This window comes from Choloepus didactylus, chromosome 18, assembly GCF_015220235.1.
Source record: "Choloepus didactylus isolate mChoDid1 chromosome 18, mChoDid1.pri, whole genome shotgun sequence".
Taxonomy (NCBI): Eukaryota; Metazoa; Chordata; class Mammalia; order Pilosa; family Megalonychidae; genus Choloepus; species Choloepus didactylus.
Window position 1 is genome coordinate 62,391,603 of NC_051324.1, and position 17,956 is coordinate 62,409,558.

General features: G+C 40.2%; 1 protein-coding gene across 2 annotated transcripts in view; it reads left to right on the top strand.

Annotated features, from left to right (window-relative positions):
* Positions 1-15,447, top strand: part of CEP112 (centrosomal protein 112) — a 560,812-nt gene extending 545,365 nt beyond the window's left edge. For both annotated transcript variants that reach the window (XM_037809125.1, XM_037809126.1), the window contains 3 exons: positions 11,198-11,299; positions 14,168-14,232; positions 15,007-15,447. In XM_037809125.1, coding sequence (XP_037665053.1) covers positions 11,198-11,299; positions 14,168-14,232; positions 15,007-15,010 — 171 coding nt within the window. In that variant the 3' untranslated portion in view covers positions 15,011-15,447. The remainder of the gene's footprint in view (positions 1-11,197; positions 11,300-14,167; positions 14,233-15,006) is intronic.
* Positions 15,448-17,956: the final 2,509 nt, after the last annotated feature.

The following is a 17,956-nucleotide window of genomic DNA, read 5'->3' on the forward strand; positions in this document are numbered from 1 at the left end:
TCTGAGATCAAGGTGTTGGCAGGGTGGGTTCCTTCTGGAAAGTCTGAGGGAGAATCTGTTCCATGCCTCTCTCCTGACTTCTGCTGCCTGCTGGCAGTTATTGTCGTCTCTCCGCTTGCAGACGCATCACTTCAATCTCTGCCTCCATCTTCATGTCACCTTCTCCTCTGTGTGTCTTCTTCCCTTTTCTTTCCTTCTAAGGAAGGCTTGTCACTGGATTCAGGGCCATCCCTAATCCAGGATGCTCTCATCTTGAGATCTTTAACTTAATTAAGGTGGGCATATCTTTTGGGGAGCCACCGTCAACCCATTATACCTGGCCTCAGGTTTTATTTTCTCCAAACCCTTTCAGAGACATACCTAGCAAAGTAGAGAGGTTGCTTCCCACTAATTCATAGAAGCTTGGCTCTCCACGTGGCCATGTTCTTCCACATGGACCTCCCCAGGCTTTCCCTGTCCTCCTCTCTCGTTCCGTGCCTCTAGTCATGGTGCTGAGCATAATCATCAAACATAAGACCCATATCAACCTTTCTTTGAAGGTTCATAGTATGTATCAACCTAAGTGAAGAAAGATATTAGTAATGTAATTCTTAGGAAGAAAAACCTATCTATATTCCAGGGAGAAAAGAGCTGGCATTTAATTTCAGAAGAAAGAGATGCATGGGTCATTAAATATAGCAACCCTATAAAAAATCTGGTTGTGAGAAAAGGCAAAGAAACATAGAGGAGGGAACAAAGCGTGGATGAAACAAACTCCCCTCCTTGGGGATGAATCTCTAGGATCCCTTTTGATCTCAGCAGCCCTTTAGGCCCTGGTGTTTGCCTGTGACTTTCTCAGCTTTGAAGCTAGGCGTACTTATTAATATCCCCAGTACTGATTAAGAACTGCAATACTGTGATGACAATCTGCCCTTTGTATTTAGGGAAAGGTTTCTGGGATTAGTTTGCCCTAGACATTCTGAGATCCTGTCATCTTAAGACAAAGACTGATTTAACACCAACAGTTGTTTGCTCTGAAGCTTGGGTTCATTCATTCACTCAGCAAATATTTATTGAGCTGCTATCACATGCCAGGCCCCGTGCTCAATACTGGAGCTGAAAGAGCGAGCAACACTAACACATCCTTACCTTGTGGAGCTCACGGTCTAGTGCAGAGGTCGGCCAGCTTGCTGTAAAGGGCCAGATAGCAAATGGTTTAGGCTCTGCTGGCCATACGGTCTCTGTTACAACTATTCAGCTCTGTCATTGTCGTGCAAAAGCAGCCATAGACAATATGTAAACCAATGAGCATGGCTGTGTTCCAATAAAACTTTATCTGCAAAAAACAGGCAGCACTGCTGTGAAAAAGTTTGGTGAAACACAGAATTACCATATGTCTCGGCAATTCCACTTTTAGGTATATACCCAAAGAATTGAAAACAGGGATTCAAACAGGTATTTATACACCAATGTTCATGGCAGCCTTATTCACAACAGCTGAAAGATGGAAACAACCCAAGTGTCCATCAGCAGATGAATGGATAAACAAAATGTAGTATGTGCATATGATAGAATATTATTGAGCCATAAAAAGAAGTGATGTTCTGATACATGCTATGACATGGATGAACCTTGAAGACATCATTTTGAGTGAAATAAGCCAGACCCAAAAGGACAGATATTATATGATTTCACTTATTTGAAATACATAGAATAAACAAATTCATAGAGACAGAGAATAGATTACAGGTGACCAGAAGTAGGGCAAGGGAGGAGGGCAAGGGGAATTTTTGCTTAATGAATGCAGAGTTTATTTGGGTTAAAAAGTTTTGGTAATGGATGTTGGTGAGGACAGCACGAAATTGTGACTGTAATTAATATCACTGGATTGTACAAATGAAAGTGGTTTAAAAATGGAAAATTTTGCATTGTATGTCTGTTACCATAATAAAAATTTGAAAACAAAACAAAATAGGCAGCAGCAAAATTTGGTCCATGGGCTGAAGTTTGCTGACCTCTGTTCTAATAGATGTAACAGACACAAATGCAAGATAATATTTTGTTTGTTCTATGTTTTTTTTGGTTAGGACTCTTTGGGTTGCAAGTGACAGAAAATCCAACCCAAACTGAAAAATGAGGTGCCGCTTGATACAGGGCCCAGTTCCTGTCTCTCCTTTTCTAAGTTTGCTTCCTTCAGATTGGCCCCACTCTCTCTCAGACCTGCTTGTACTCTGTGGTACCAAGATGATTGTGAGAACTCCAGAAATGACATCCCAGGGGTGAAGTCCAGTGAATGAGGGTCTACATCTCTTGACTCTTAGTGATTCTGGTTAGCGGACTTGGACCAATAACCCAGGCACCAGGGAATGTTGTGTGGGGATTAGCCTGGGCATCTGTCATCTACTCTACCCATGACCCTTGGTGAGACAGAGAGTGGGGGAATTAGTGCTTTCCAGTCACCAGAAGACTAGTAAATGAACGCTGAAGGGCAAAAACCACAACTGCACACTAAAGGAGTACCTGCTAAGGCCACTTTTTTTTCTGTAACATGGTTTTAACTTTTTCATCTCCATTAGCAGGTAAAACATATGACTTATATGCAAAAAACTGTCCAAAATTTTAGTATTCACATGTTATTTTATAGCACAACTTCAATCTTATTAGATATTTAAATCTTTGATTCATGAACAAATTTAGGTAAATTTCTGGCCTTTGACCATCTGTTCTACTTTGCTAATGCTCCCGTTATGCAAAATACCAGAAATGGATTGGCTCTTATAAAGGCGGTTACAAAGTTACAGTCTTAAGGCCATGAAAATATCCAAATGAAGGCACCACCACAGGTGTACCCTCACCAAAGGAAAGCCAATGATATCCGGAAAACCTGTTAGCTGGGAAGGCACGTGGCTAGTATTTGCTGATCCCAGGTTGTGTTCTACTCTCAGCTCCTCTGTGTTCTTCTGTGTGTCTCTTGGCTGCAGCTGCTCTGGGCCTGTGTGGCTCTATTTAAAGTACTCCAGTGATCCAATTAAGACCCACCCTAAATGGGTGGGGCAACACCTCCATGGAAATAATCCAATGAAAGGTCTCACCCACAGTTGACCAAGTCACATCTCCATGGAAACATTGAATCAATAGGTTCCAACCTAATCAACACAAATACATCTGCCCCCACAAGATTGCATCAAAGAACATGGCGTTTGGGGAATATAACACATCCAAACTGGCACTCCATCTTACACACTTCCCACCTTTCCTCTGGGTGTTAATCCTCATTAGAGACAAGGTTTCCTTTCTGTGTTGGGGAATCTTTTAAACTACATGGAGCTGGATTTAGAGCATCCAACCCTAATTAAAGTGCTTAGTTTGTGCCATTCTCTTCATTCTGATGCCCGATTTTCTCTAGTCCCATAAAACTGTTTCTTCTTCCTAAAATATTACCTTTCCCAGAAACTGGTTTATGCTACCCTAGAGATCTGCAGCTGCTTCCCACCAGCCACCCCCTTTCCTTAGAGGCCCAGGCCCATTATGGAATAGTCTAGACCTCCTTTTGGGGGAAACTGGTTCCGTGAGCGGGGAACAGAGGACACCCGTTGCGCTGCGTACCCAGTTTGAGAGGACACCAGTTAGAATAAAGAACCAAAGATAAAGCCACACTGAAGAAAAAGGGAAAATGAGCATTTCAAAGGTTGCTAAGAAAATCATGGTTATTTTTACATTTTCACTTTATATTTTAGAATCAAAGCACACAAGCTATGCTGCAGAGCACCACTCTTAAAACACATTAGTTTTGGCAGTTGCTGTGGCAACACATTATTCCTTAACCCCAATAAAAATGGAATTTCTTAGAAGAATGGAGTGCATTTTTTCTCAACTGCACTAGGGCAGAAATAATTTCTGCCATCTTTTGCTACTACTTCTTTGATTCTATTTCTTCAAACCACACTGGAATTCTGTATCAAACATAAGTTTTAAATATTCACTTTCCTCAAAAGCCCACACAAAAACTTTTCACTGCACAAAGACTCATCCCTCAGAAACGTCCTCCATGCTTGTGTTTGCGTTAGTCACAAGTCCCTCCCAGAAAACTGCGCTTTCTGTCCTCCTCCCTCCACCTCTTACCTGCTCTTCACCACTCTTTAGAAGCCCAGTGTCTTTTCAGTGCTGTCTGCTCACTGTCAGGCCACCTCCCTCAGGTGAACACCACACTCCAAGGTTACCTCTTGCTCTCCCCCCACCCCTTCCAACTTACCCGCCATCAACTCCATGCTTTGTGACATTCAGCCAAGCCAGGTGTTGAAAGGACAGGATTCTGAATGAACTCATCCACATTGAGCAGAAATATCTGATAATGTCCCTTAACTCTCCCATATGTTTCTAACTGGTAGAAATCCAGGCTGAATGGGGAGATAATTTTGAGCTGAGATCCTGCTTCCCCAACATGTGGGCTGGAGTTGTGGGGAATGGTCTGAGAAAATCCAAATATTGCAATATCATGTGGTTCGACTTGACATAATTTCTGGCTGAGGTGGGTGCTCTAACAGAGAGGAACCTCGTGTTGTGGAGAGTATGACAGACGTGTCATGAGGGTGCACCAAAAATATCTAAAGACCTGTATGGCGCAGGAGTTGACAGTAAGCACACAGCGTAGCAGTGCAAGTGCCCAGCAGCTGAACCTTGGCCCTGAGGAAGGGATGGGCGAGTTGGGAACTAAAGGAAGGGCAGGCTCTAAAGAGGCACAGGAATTGCCCCAAGGAGGTAGCAAAGGGGGTTGTTGGGAAGGGATTTCAGTGCCTGTAAATGCCCTGCTATGAGAAAAAGCATGGGGCATTTGGTGAGCAAATGGAAAGAAAGGTAACATGTCTGGTGTTCTGGAAGCCAGGGGGATCTCCTTGGGGTGGGGGTAAATAGAGGCTGGACTGTGCTGGATTTCATTGGTCACGTAAAGGATTTCGATTTTGGTTTTGAAGGTTGAGTCAAAAAAAAAAAAGTTTGCTTCAAAAAGCAAAACCGACATACCACTGTGCAGGGTCCAGGGCAAGGTGAAGACAGTTTTGGACTGGGGTGGTCCCAGTGGCTATGGAGGGATGGGGAGAGGCTGGAGAGTTAGTAACATCAGTAGGATTCTAACTTAGTTCCCTTTTTCCTCTGCTGAACTGACCCTAAAAGTGTTTGGTTGGACTTTGTAAAGTAATACTGGGCACACTTGTTTTCCTGAACTGCTTCACCCTTACTGCAAAACACAGTTGATACTCATTATTCACAGATTCCATATTTGTGAATTTGCCTACTCACTAAAATTTATTTATGACCCCTAAATCAATATCTGGGGTAGTTTCACGATCATTTACGGACACAAAGCAGCAAAATATTTGAACTGGCTGACACGCTCGTTCCCTTCTGAGATGGAACAAGGTGATACCTGCCTTCTTGTTTCAGCTCTCGTACCATAAACCAGTGTCCTTCTGTGGTATATTTAGTGCCACGGTTGACGCATGTTTGTGCTTTCTGTTGGTGATTTCACTGTTTGAAACGGCCCCCAAGCGTAGTGCTGAAGTGCTGTCTAGTTTCCTAAGTACAAGAAGACTGTGATATGCCTTATGGAGAGAACTCCTGTGTTAGAGAAGCTTCTTTCAGGCATGAGCTGCAGTGCTGTTGCCCACCAGCTCCAGTTACACCCCTCCCCAATTTAAACTTGCTTAAATTTATGTTCTGAGGTTTTCTTTAAATATTGCCTCTAAAATGTTTAGAAGGCAATGATATTGTTTCTAAATGAGGTTAAATGGAGGCAGCTTCTAAAAGGCTATTGAAACAAAGAACTTCCTAGATAATCATTGTATGCAATTTAAGGAGAAAGAAAAAGATACAGGGTGTCTCTCATCAAAAGCACACATAAAGCAAGGTTATGTATTGATGGGTTGGGGAAGGGCTGTGACCAGCAGGAACCTCACTCTGTAGTTCCGCTAGGAGCAATAGTTCAGTATTCGCTAATTCAGAGTTCATGATGCATCATAGAACATAACTACTTCGAATAATGAGAGTCAACTATACAATAATAAATGACTATTCTTTAAAGTGTAAAAGCCATCACAAGATGGACCAGTAGCAATTCTATAAGTGGCCTCCCCTTGTCTTAGCTCTTCAAAAGTGAATTCGATGTTAGGTACGTTGAAGCTTGAAATATAATAACTTGTGTTTGAGGCACTGTCCCTAAGTTGTTTGTACAAAGTTGCACAGTTTCTTCTTGATTTTTTAAGTTATACAACAGGTGGTTGACATATTGAAATAGTTTTGATAATACTGACATGGCTAATTGACATAGTTATTGTGTTTTTCAAATAAAAACATCGCTAAATATATTTCAGTTCTCCCTCCCGTATTTTTGATGAAATTATAAATTTCCAAGGTTCACTTTTTTTGGCATCGATTTAAATTTTTATTTCTAGAGATCTTCCTGGTTCAAGTCAATGACAGTTTCTTTGTAGACTCCCATTTATGCAAGTGAATATTTGTCTGATTACCCATGGTATGGTTTGCTTAATTCGAACACTAAACTCTAGTTATAGATGCTCTTCATCTTCACTGTCTGTTTTTAAAATTGGAGGACATATCGCCTATGCCGTGCCTTTGGGGGAAAGGTGGACAGTTTCTCGCCATGAAGCAGAGCACAGCTATCTAGGCTTCCCCTTTGGAGAAAGCCTTGACTTTGATCACATGGGTACCATGTTATAAATACACCATTTCTACTCAGCTCCCAGGGGCCTTGGTATGTTACAAAAATATCATTGTTTCTCCTGATGTCTTGTGTTTCCTAATTCCACTGTGCTAAAGGAAGTAATATGAGGAAAAGTGGAGAGAAGTGGTAAGCAGGTGGAGAGAAGGGTGGCTTATGTCTCTGTAGTGTGATGTTGCTGAGGAATCTGGGAGAGCAGATCATTATGCAGTTTTTTGAGGGTGGTGGGAATGGATAGGTGAGTTGGATGTTAGGCAGCCGCATCCTGGAAACCCTTTTCCAAAAATGCTCAAGCCAGAACTGCCTTTGAATACTTTTGTATTTAACAAACACAAGTCACTGATAAAATTGGATACTATACCCTAATGAAATTTAATGTTCAAATCTAATAATAAAATACATTTATGTATATGTTTTGCATCTTCCTACGTAATAAGAGGAATTGTATGCCCATCAAACCCTTTGTTTAGATCAATTTAATTTCCTCTTGTTTCTCCTTGGTCTGTTGTGAGTCCAATTATTTCATAGTCAACCACTAGGGAAATGTGGGAAAGCAGAAAGAAGACAGGGGACACGGCATATTGAGCAGTAATAGTTTGTGATTAACCTATAGATATATTTGTCACTCCCTCATTATGTCTCCTCAAACACATCCTGAGTTAGAGGTGGGATAGAAAACAGCAGAAGTCAAGAGTCACCTGAAGGAATGTAAGTTAATTCTTTCCTTCCTCTTTATCATCTTGCCACGTGATAAATTGAGTATATCCTTCACTTGGTGGATTTTAAAATGGGTACTTATTGGAAGAATTTGTGGAACTCTTATTTTAGATCAGTGTGTGCATTGTATTTGGATAGACTTTTTTATTAGGCTTATATATAAGTCCTTAATTAAAATTTTTAAACCAGTGAGAAAGCATAGAGAATGCTCTGGAACCAATTGACGTTGTCATTGTTGTTGTTAATGTTGTCATTTTTAAAAGAACAGAGCACAAACTTGGTGGATATCTGGAAGGAGAGTAGCAGTGCTTCTCATGCCCGTTTCCCGTCCCCTATATGCCAGGAGACCTCTAGTGTGTGATGGACAAAACTACTCTAACCAGTTGTGTCTGCGAGATCCTTTTCCTTTTGGGTTGTAAGAAACATTATAACATTTGGAAGAGTTGTATGAGGTACAGGGGACCGTAGCATACATACTTGAAAGTCAGACTACTTGAATTTGAATCATGACTTACCTCTCTGTGCTTATCTTTCACAGTTACTTTACCCTTAAAAGGCAGATAATAAACACACCTGTGTCATTGGGTCATTGGAAGGATTAAATGCATGTAAAAAATTTAGAATTTTATCTGGGATATAGAAAGTGCTCAATAAATGTTTGCCATTATTAATATTTTAACTTCACATATAGAGTAAAACACATTGGTTAAAATTTTCCATGACTTTATTCAAGTAACAGGATTCTCTTTGATGTAATGATTTTTAAATTCAGGATTTGGGTTTAAAGATTCAGGATGGTAATATTTTCCAGTCTTACTCATTGGTGAGGTGATTTCAGATGTGCCAGGGGCTCATTTTAATTTTACTCAAGATTTACTGAAATCATAAAAACAAAGAAGAAAGGAGCAGACAGGAAGTAGAACTGCATGAATCCTCAATACAAGTTGTATAATGTAGCATACTGAATAAAAAGTGGCAGAAGGGATAATGGTGATCAAATAGCAACCTTGCTGACACACCATTTTCTGCTGTCTGTGGCTCAGCTTCCTGGTGAGGGAGACCATCAGGCATAAAGCTGGGGGCAAGAGGATCTTGGAGAAGCCATGAGCATTAAACTGAAGAGCTTGTGTGCTTGGCCGTGACCTCCAGAGTACTTGGAAACTGAGGGGTGATGGGCCCCAGAACAAATGAAATAATAGATTTGGCCAAAAGATCTTGAAGACAACAAAATCAATTCATAGCCATGGCCTGCTCCAGCCTGCTCTCCCCAACAAATACCTGGTTCCATTCAAAAATAAAATTTATTCTTTAAAAAAGGAACTAGCATAAGATCTTTGTAGCTTAAAAGAGGGAACAAAAGAGGGAGAGAAAGGGGAAGAGAGAATGTAAGCAAAAAAGCAAATAATGAACATATATCAAATGAGAAATTACTCAAGAAACAGAGGGAAGGTTCACACAAATTACGGTTCTTTATAACAAACAGTTCTCCACAGTGTCAAAGCATTTACAATACACAGTGATGTATCTCTTGCTTTCTCTCAAGGAAAAAAAGGAGGATAGAGAAGAAGAAGAAAGAGGAGTATGTTTAAAGATGATATAAGTCAACAGACAGATGAAAGGTGATCTCTCAGAGCTTAAGAAAAATGGTAGACAAAAATGAAAAGATTGCAGAAATTGAAACCTGTTAGGAGAAACAAAAATAGTAAAATCATAACTGAAAACATCCAAGAAAATATGTTATAAGTCTAGAGGGAACACACAAAATGAAATGAAAGATATAAAATAGACATGAAATGATAAAAAAGTAAAAATAATAGTAGAGAAAACTGTAATTTTGGAAGATTGTAAAAGAAGAGCCAAAACATGCTCTTTCATTCCTGAAAATGAGTAAAGAACAAATATAACCCCAAAATCTTATTTGAAGCCTAATACAAGAATATAAATAATTCTTCTAACAGATGAAACTTTTCTTCGAATACTTGAATCTAAAGATGAATAGGCACACACATTGTGTGTTGGGAAAATTGTTATTAACATCAATACATATCCCAGTAAAGTTACTGAATTAAGGAAAAAGAAATAATATAAGCATCTAAGCAGAAAAAGTTAACATTTGAAATGGAAAAAAAAAAAAAATCAGACCAGTTTCAGCCCTCACCTTAGCAATACTTTATGCCAGAAGGTATTGGGGGAAAAGTCTCCAAAGTTCTGAGAGAAAGTGTGAGCAAAGAAATTTTATACCCAGCCAAGTTATCTTTCAAATAACCAGTCAGTGGGCATTCTAAAGAGACAAGAATGCAAGAAATAAAGCAAACAGGAGTCCTTTCTGAAGACAGCAGCTCAAAATTTCAAAGCCAGTGTTAGGGGCAGAAAAAAGTCACTGTGGCCTGTGAACCCTCAGTAAATGTTGCCCTTAGAGTCTGGTGTCTGTAGCATGTATTTTGCTTTTCATTTACATTTCATTTGAGCCCCCTGGCAGATGTAACTTTTGGAATCCAAGAAGAGAAAGTGGGGAAAAAATCAGCATATATGAGCACCAACAAATATTTGATCCACAAAGATTTTGCTTCAGTGGGAGAGAGAATTTTTCATTGTTTCTTCCTTTCCTTTAGGGATAGATTATAAGATTAGAGCATATCTTTAAAAAAAAAAAAAAAAAAAAACTTTGCCAAAAATTGAGAACTTATATTCTAAAACAGTTGCCATGGGATTTTAGTAGATAATGAAATGATTTATTAGAACACATTTCTTCCTTAAGTCAGTTTAATATAAGAGAAGTTGGAGCTTAAAGGCTAGTAATTTTACATTTTCTTCAGTAAATCCAAGGGCTGTCTAACTGCACTCAGTGGCACACATTGTCATAATCTATTACCCTATTTCCAGTTACATCAAATGAATCATTTATGGGATACAGTGCAATTCAGTTTTAATATTCAGCTGTCGCATATGACACAGGCAACAGATTTGTAAAGTAATTCATTCCATCACATCTCTGATTAGGAAAAATGTAGAAATATAGCTGGAAAAAGTCACCAACACATACAAAATGATACTTGTGTTCACACTCATGCACTTCGTCCTGCTCAGTCATATTCTTCCACCTCCCTCACTTCTGCCTTTAGCTTTTCAAGAGATGAATGCAGCGAGCTATCAACCCTTCCTCGAGTAGCCCAGTGCCATCAGTTCTGAGCACATCCTGTTCAGGAGGCAGAGGGAAACCCGTGAACCAGGGAAGCTCACTATGACACGGGCACGCTCATCTACCTGTGTTGAGGAGGCTTGGAGACACAGCTGGGCAGATGCCCCTGCCTTCCTGCCTTCATAGTCACAGGGAATCTCTCGCATACCCCAGGTTCAGGGTTCAGCCAGTTCAGGACATGCTTTAATCAAATCAAGGATGCACCATGCATTGTCCTCAAATCACAACCTGCTATGTCCCTATCCTGATGGAGAAAAGGAAACAGGTGGCACATCAAGAGTGGAGAGGAAAGAACGTGTATTTTCCGTATTTATGAGATGCTGAAAATTGGATTAACAAGGATCTTAGAGTAAAGTCACAGGGACGGTCTCTCCCAGAGTCACAAGGTCAAGCCAGGAGACTTTTTCAGTTTGAAGTTCTTTTTCTTATTTCATCTTTATCATGTGGTTTCTGGCCACGTGTAACAATTGATTCTTTGTGATGAATAGATATTATTCTGGGATTTCTTCAATTCAAAGCATTCACTTCCATGGTAGAAAAGATAAGCTTTCATTTGCTTTCTGTTTCAGATAACTTACATACGACAGGAATATGAAACTAAATTCAAAGGGCTGATGCCAGCATCACTAAGACAAGAACTTGAAGACACCATTTCTTCCCTGAAATCCCAGGTAATTCCTAGAGTCGGGCATTTTCCAAAGAATTAGGTGATGTGCATGAAAAGGAGACTTGCAAATAAGTTCAATTCTGAATTGGTGCTGGCAATCAATGTGATGCTGCAGCATGGCCCACCACCCATGATGAACATTCTCCTTTAGAATTATTTTTCTTATGTTCTAAGAATTCATTTCCTTGATAAGATTTCCTTAAAAACACCCATGAAATTGAGAAGTTCAGCATGGTAGCTTTTTTCCTTTTACAGTCAACATTCCCATACAGCCTCACCCCTTTATTCTTGGTATCAGGCCCAAAATGTCATTACCAGGCACATTGCTAATTTTTCACCATGTTAAAGCACGAAAAGGTTGAAAACACGGTTAAGTTAGAAGCATTTATTCTGGTGTTTTTGTTTGGGATAGCAAAACATTTTAAATTCAAGGAAAAATAATGTCAGTGTATGCAGACAATTAGATTAAATATTTCTTGCCAAAATCTAGAATTCTTAGTATTATTCACAAAATATAACATGAGAAATAGCAATGCTTTAAATTTAGATACTTATTTTAAAATTCTGACATGAGTTTTTCATATATACTTCTGTGTTGTTTGAAGGTTTTCTGTATCATTGGTCTAATAAATTTTTTACTCTAATATTCCCATTCCTAATACAGTTAAAAATTTAAAACATTCTTTTTTCTGCAAAAGTTCCACCAGGGAAAGGATTTCTTTACCCTCTAGAACAGAGCTTCGCACATAGTAGGTGCTCATTAAATATTTTTACACATAAAATAAATGATATAGTTTGGTGATACTCACATGAACTACTTATAATATATAAGACAAAACATGGAGCAAATTTTAGCTGTTCTTTATATATTTTCCTCAGTGAAAAGTCTCTTACCTAAAAATGAAATTTTTATGATGTCAATCCTGATATTACTGTTTGTTGTTGCTTCTGTAGGCTAAGAAGAAGTTTAGCTATCCTCTCTGGCGCATATAAAAATAAGTGCTAGAGTAGAGTGTTAACGCTGAAAGGGTTAAGTAATCTTTATTTACATGAAAAGCTCTCTTCAAGGTGTGTTTTATCCATTAACTTAGCAGGAAAGCCTCCGTAGGGTCAGCTATGTGGCACTTGGCACCTTCAGAGGAGGTTTTTTTAGGGAGAAAAAATCGGAAACCTGATACCCACCTGCAGGGCTTCTGTTATCATTCATATCATTTCACTGTAATAAAAGCCACTTCAGCCCCCGAAAACTGGTTGTTGACCCGGAGAGTGCTGCCAGCTGCACCGGTGCCGCAGAATTGGCAGCTGCATCGACTAGTCACAGGCTGTACAGGGAGCAAATTTAGTTTGAAAGCACAGGTGTCTGTGTTTTTTGAAAATTGTCGGAATTCCTATTGCAGAGCTTGGTGGGGTGAAGGGAGGTTCAACCAGTGTAATCCTTGCATCTGTCAAATTATTGATTTTCCTATGGGTCATTTGAGCAATTGGGTAAAATTAAGACCAGGGTGATATTACAAATAAGCAAAAGTGAGGGGACATTTTGATATGCACCCTTTTAGAAAGAGTGTGCTTTCTTCTCTTTCAAGCACATTTTATATTCTGCCAGCTGTACTCTCTTGCATAACTATGTTTCAGAATCACCCGTTGCCATGGTTTCAGTTCAGACCAAAGCGGCAAGAGTAAACAATTCTGAAACGATCAAATACCACTGACTCTTGATTACATTAAGCCCTAGTATGCATTATCCAAAAATCATTCTTATTTGGTGGTGGAAGGTGCTTTTGAATTTATGCCTGACATAGGTAGCCTTAATATTATGAAAATTCACACTTCAGAATAATCCAACCCCATTTTTAAAGGTTTGATTTGAGCAAATCTGCTAACAAGCCGGTTTCTTCCATCCCCCAGCTCCCCACGAATGGGGGTTCTGGGGTCACCCCTGCTCTGAGCTCAGCACTAGGTGGTTTCTATCAATCATTCACATCATCCTCATAACCTTGGGGAGTAGCTGTCATTACCCCCATTTCACAGATGAGACAACAAAAGCTTAAGGAACTTTCCTGCAGCAGTAAAAGCCAAGACAGGAACTGAACCCTGCTTGGCCTGACTCCAGACAAAGCTCAGGCTCTTTCCACTAGGAAACATTGTCTCTCCAACCTCAGGGAATCCCCAGGATAGATTGCGGTTTCCAGAAAGCAGTAATTTTCTCTTTACTCATTCGTTCATTCAGCATCTAGTGACTATGAGCTACATGCCCAGCCTTGTAAATGGCACTGGGGACACAGACGAATAACCAGCATCCCTGCCCAGAAGGTCTCTTGGTTAGGGGAGAGATAGGAAAACAAATAACCACAAGACAGTGTGGGGAGTGCTGGTGGCTGAGAACAAGTATACAGAGGAGGGAGCCACTGACTCTGCCTGGGGGTGAGAGGGGATGGGCAGCTGGGGAGGAGTCGAAGACTTCAATAGAGGAGGTGAGGATTGAACTGAATCTTAGAGGATGAATAGGAGTTAGTGAGCCTAGCTTTGCAAACAGGGAAAATCCATGAGCCAAAGGGCAACAGAGGGGTGGAAGACATGGTGTGGGGTGGTGCTGGTGCGGAGGGGGTGATGAGATGAAGCTGTAGAGGCAGGCTGGGGCCAGATCAAAATGGCCTCCCAACAAGGAGTTTGGATTTTATTCTGTAGTCTCTGATGGACTTTCAGTAGGAGTGGGACCTGATCAAATGTAAAAACACAACATTGACATTTCAGCAGATCTTCTGAGGCTTATCTAGGGAATTGTCCAACTTTAGATAAAATCCTACCAGACCATCTGCGCAACACTGACATCCAGGCCACATTCACCTCTTCTAATACAAGGTGTCTTTTCTAGGTTAACTTTCTGCAGAAGAGAGCAACCATCCTCCAAGAAGAACTGACTCTATACCAAGGCAGAAGGTACATCTTGGGATCAGGAATACCTTCTGATTTGTTTGTGTTGTTTGCCCCTGTGAGACTGCTGGCTTGAAGTTTAAGTCTTTATTAAAATGCTTAGATACAATGTCGGTGTTTAGAAAAGAAAGGCTTATTTTAGTAAATAGCCATCTTTATTTGATCACAGAGCTTAGTCAGCACTATTAGAACAGAACCAGAGTCTGCGGTGCTCGCAAGCCCAGGCCTCACCTCGGTGGTCATGACAAGTCGTAGTCTTGAAGCCCAGGAAACACCGTCTTCCTTTAAGATAGGAAGATGATGCAATTCTTAATATTATAGGTCCCCTCTTCAAAGTCCTGTAGCCCCAGGGGGTTCCACGCTGTTGCAGGTGTTCTCCAGAACAGAATAAACGGCTCAGTTATGTCGCAACACACAGGAACTTGAGTATGGCCTTCTCAGATGCACCGGCCTTTGTAGTCAAAGGTGTGCATGACATCACTGACATAGCTTCTGTTTATCTACTGCTCTAGAGCAGTCAGTTTTCCTTCTAGTGGAATGAAAGTCTGAACCACTGACTTGGCATCAGAAGTAAAGAGCTTGTGCATCTCATTTTTCAAAAAAAAAATTGTTTGCTTGGGGTAGATCTGATTTGATCTCTTATAGGCATAAATGATGAAATTTTGGTAGCAAACATCCTGTTCAATCTCTATCCAACTTCTCCTAATTGGAATATATTTTATAATTGGCAGCCTTTAAATAAACCGAGAAAAAGAAATAACTAAGATTTTTTATTATCAGGTAACTGCATGAGTGCAATGGAGGCAATTGTCTGGGCTGCGTTGTGGACTTCTTCCAGCAGGTTTGAAGATTTGGATATTGTGAAGTAAACTGTGAGATCAATGCCATTTTTTAATACTTAAAAGTATGTAATTAAGATCATAAAAACATGCATCATTCATATATTGGTGGGGTGGTTTTCTTTGTGTCTGCCTAAGTTATTTTTTTAACATTCTTTTACTCCTGATTTCCATATTTGCATGCATCTGAGGGTGTGCTGAGAATGGCTTATTTTGAGAAAAGAAATGATTTCTTATGCTATGCCTTGTTAATGCTTTTGCATAGAATGTTACCAGTTGCGTATGATCAAAATCACGTTTGTAATATCACACCAAAACATTTCAACACATTTACATTGTTTTCATGGCCATATGTTATTAAAAGATTATTTTGTACTTTTAATCATTATTTCTTACTTTTTATTGCACCTCATTTGCTAAAATAAGTGTGACATATACTTGGTATTTTTCCCTAGAAAATACTGACAATCTCATTTGGCCCTAAAGGGGAAAATACCATGTGTAAATGTTGAAGATCAAATCCGTAATTAGTGCATGAAGTTGCTGCTTAGAATAAAATCACCGGGTCATCTCATATCAGTCTAAGTACTTGTCATCTTGCTCTCCAATCGGATCCTGGGACTCCAGGGACAGAGTAGTGGAAGAATTTCATAGAGCAGCTATGGTTCTAGTGTGACTTTATTAATCTCTTCTTTTATGGTTGTTGTTTTAATTATAATGGCAATCGACACTTTTTAAGAAAACCTAAAAATGTAGAGACATGTTATGAGGATACTCAACACGTTGGCAAGTGATTGCAAAATATGCTGCAGTTAGCCCTGTTTTCAGGAGGGTGCTTCCTGCTTGAGAGATGAGGTTGCTCTGGTGAATGGGTATTTGAGTTCCAGGCCTCTCTCCCCACCTGCATGGGCGATAAGCAGTTCTGTGTTGATTGGTTGACCCTGATTTGGCAAGGAAAGTTTGAATTGCAGTAAGTGGACCAGCAACCAGGAAACAACCGATGCTCCAAATTCTTTTGACTGCATTGTGGTGCGTGCCACTGGCCCTTTGAGACACTCAAAAAGTCTGGCCCCTGGGAGGGGCTGTAAATCATCTAGTTTACTGTAAAAGTACAAGGGCAGAAAGTTTATTTACACTTCTTCAAAATTCTTTTCTCTTTCCCACGCCCATCTCTGTTGTTTGCTGCACTCGGATTAATTACCCCTTTTTGTCCTGTAACTAAGACATGGAGATGATAAGGAAGTAACAGATTTTAAGGCCACTTCCAGCGCCAGGGCTAGGATCAGCCTAAACGCGGCTTTACTGGGCAGCCATCTAGGAGGCCTGGCATTCATTCCTGCACTAAATCCTCCCTGCTGGGCCCACTCACTCTGCCTGGTAGACATGCGGATGCTCATCCCCACCCCTTCTCCGGGAATGTCAGGCTCTGTCTTTAAAGATCAGGTTTTTCTTGTATGTGCAATAAATTATAGCATTGGCTTCTTAAAGAATATTCAGGAAGAAACAAAATCATTGCAGATGCCTTTGAAAGCACCTAACAAAGGAGTACAGTCGATACTCAGACTCTAATTTAGCACTTGGAAGGGAAAGATTAAGGATACTTCTGTATAGACCATGAAAAAGAGGTTGACTCTCAACAGATTTCGTTAGTAGGGTTAGTAGCTGCTGGAAGTGAGAATGCATTAGTGAATTGGATCATGTGCTGGAATTGGAGCTCCCACTCAAGAATATTTGTTTTCCATGAGTAAATATCAGTAGGTGTTTTGGAACGTTGCCTGCTATTCTTTCTTTGCCTTATTTTGAGGGTTATGAAATTACAGACACCAGTGAACCTTTGACATTACCCAGATCCTGTTTCCTTCTGCAGCGTGTCACATATTTCTGAGTGTAAATGAAATTTTAGGTCAGTTTGACTGTACATGAATAGGAATAGGTGGCCGACACTAATGTTTTTGTGAAAGTTCTCTGATAAAGGAAGAGAAGGAAAAATTGCGTTTGGCATGTTTGAAATGCCTTACTGAATTGAGCACTGAGAAGATAAATCGCTACTGGGAGAGAAAGCAAGTGCTTGGGCAATAAATTATAAATATCACACTTTATTATAAAATCATCTAAGAGTTCATCCTTCCTTTTATCTGGTGGAAGATCAATTGTTTGTCACAAGTACCTGATTTAGTTACATCTCAAGTTATTATTCTTGGCCGACCGTACCTGAATCATCCACCTGCACTTTTTACATTTCAACATATAGTTGTCAACAGGTAGTAGCTGGAAAAGCATTTGCAACCAGCTGAGCAGAGGAAGAGTTCTGGGATCACAGTGCTCTTGGTGTGTGTAACTCTCCAGTTTTGGGGTCAGGGAGGAGAGGGGTGAACATGAAAGTTAATTGTTCGGTTTCTGCATGTGTCGAGGTATTGTCAGAGTCCGCCATTTCTGCGTCACCAAGCGGCTCACCCTTTCGGGGCCTGACCTCTGAACTGGCAACCTCCCCACTCAACAATGAACCCCTCAGAGGGCAGCCCTCCACGGGCCAGAATGAAGAAGAAAGGAAGACTAAGATAGAGGGAAGGGAGAACGGATAGGCTTGCTTCATAGTTTGTTCAAAATAATTGACTGTGACCCAAGGGAAATAGGTCAGATTCGAACATCACCCTGTAATGTCACATATTAAAGGTGTTTTCTTCAGAAACAGGCATATGTTTATGGGGGGAGGAGACTTATTAAAGGAATCGGCAGAGAAAGTGCAGAAAGAAGAAACTGTGCGGTTGAATTGACAATTAACATCTCTCTTATTGAAGGGCCTTACTGTCCATAGAAGGTAGTGATGTTTCAGCTTTCTTTCTAAGAGTAGAAAGGAAAGGTAAAACATCAAAAATAGTGGGAGAAAAGTT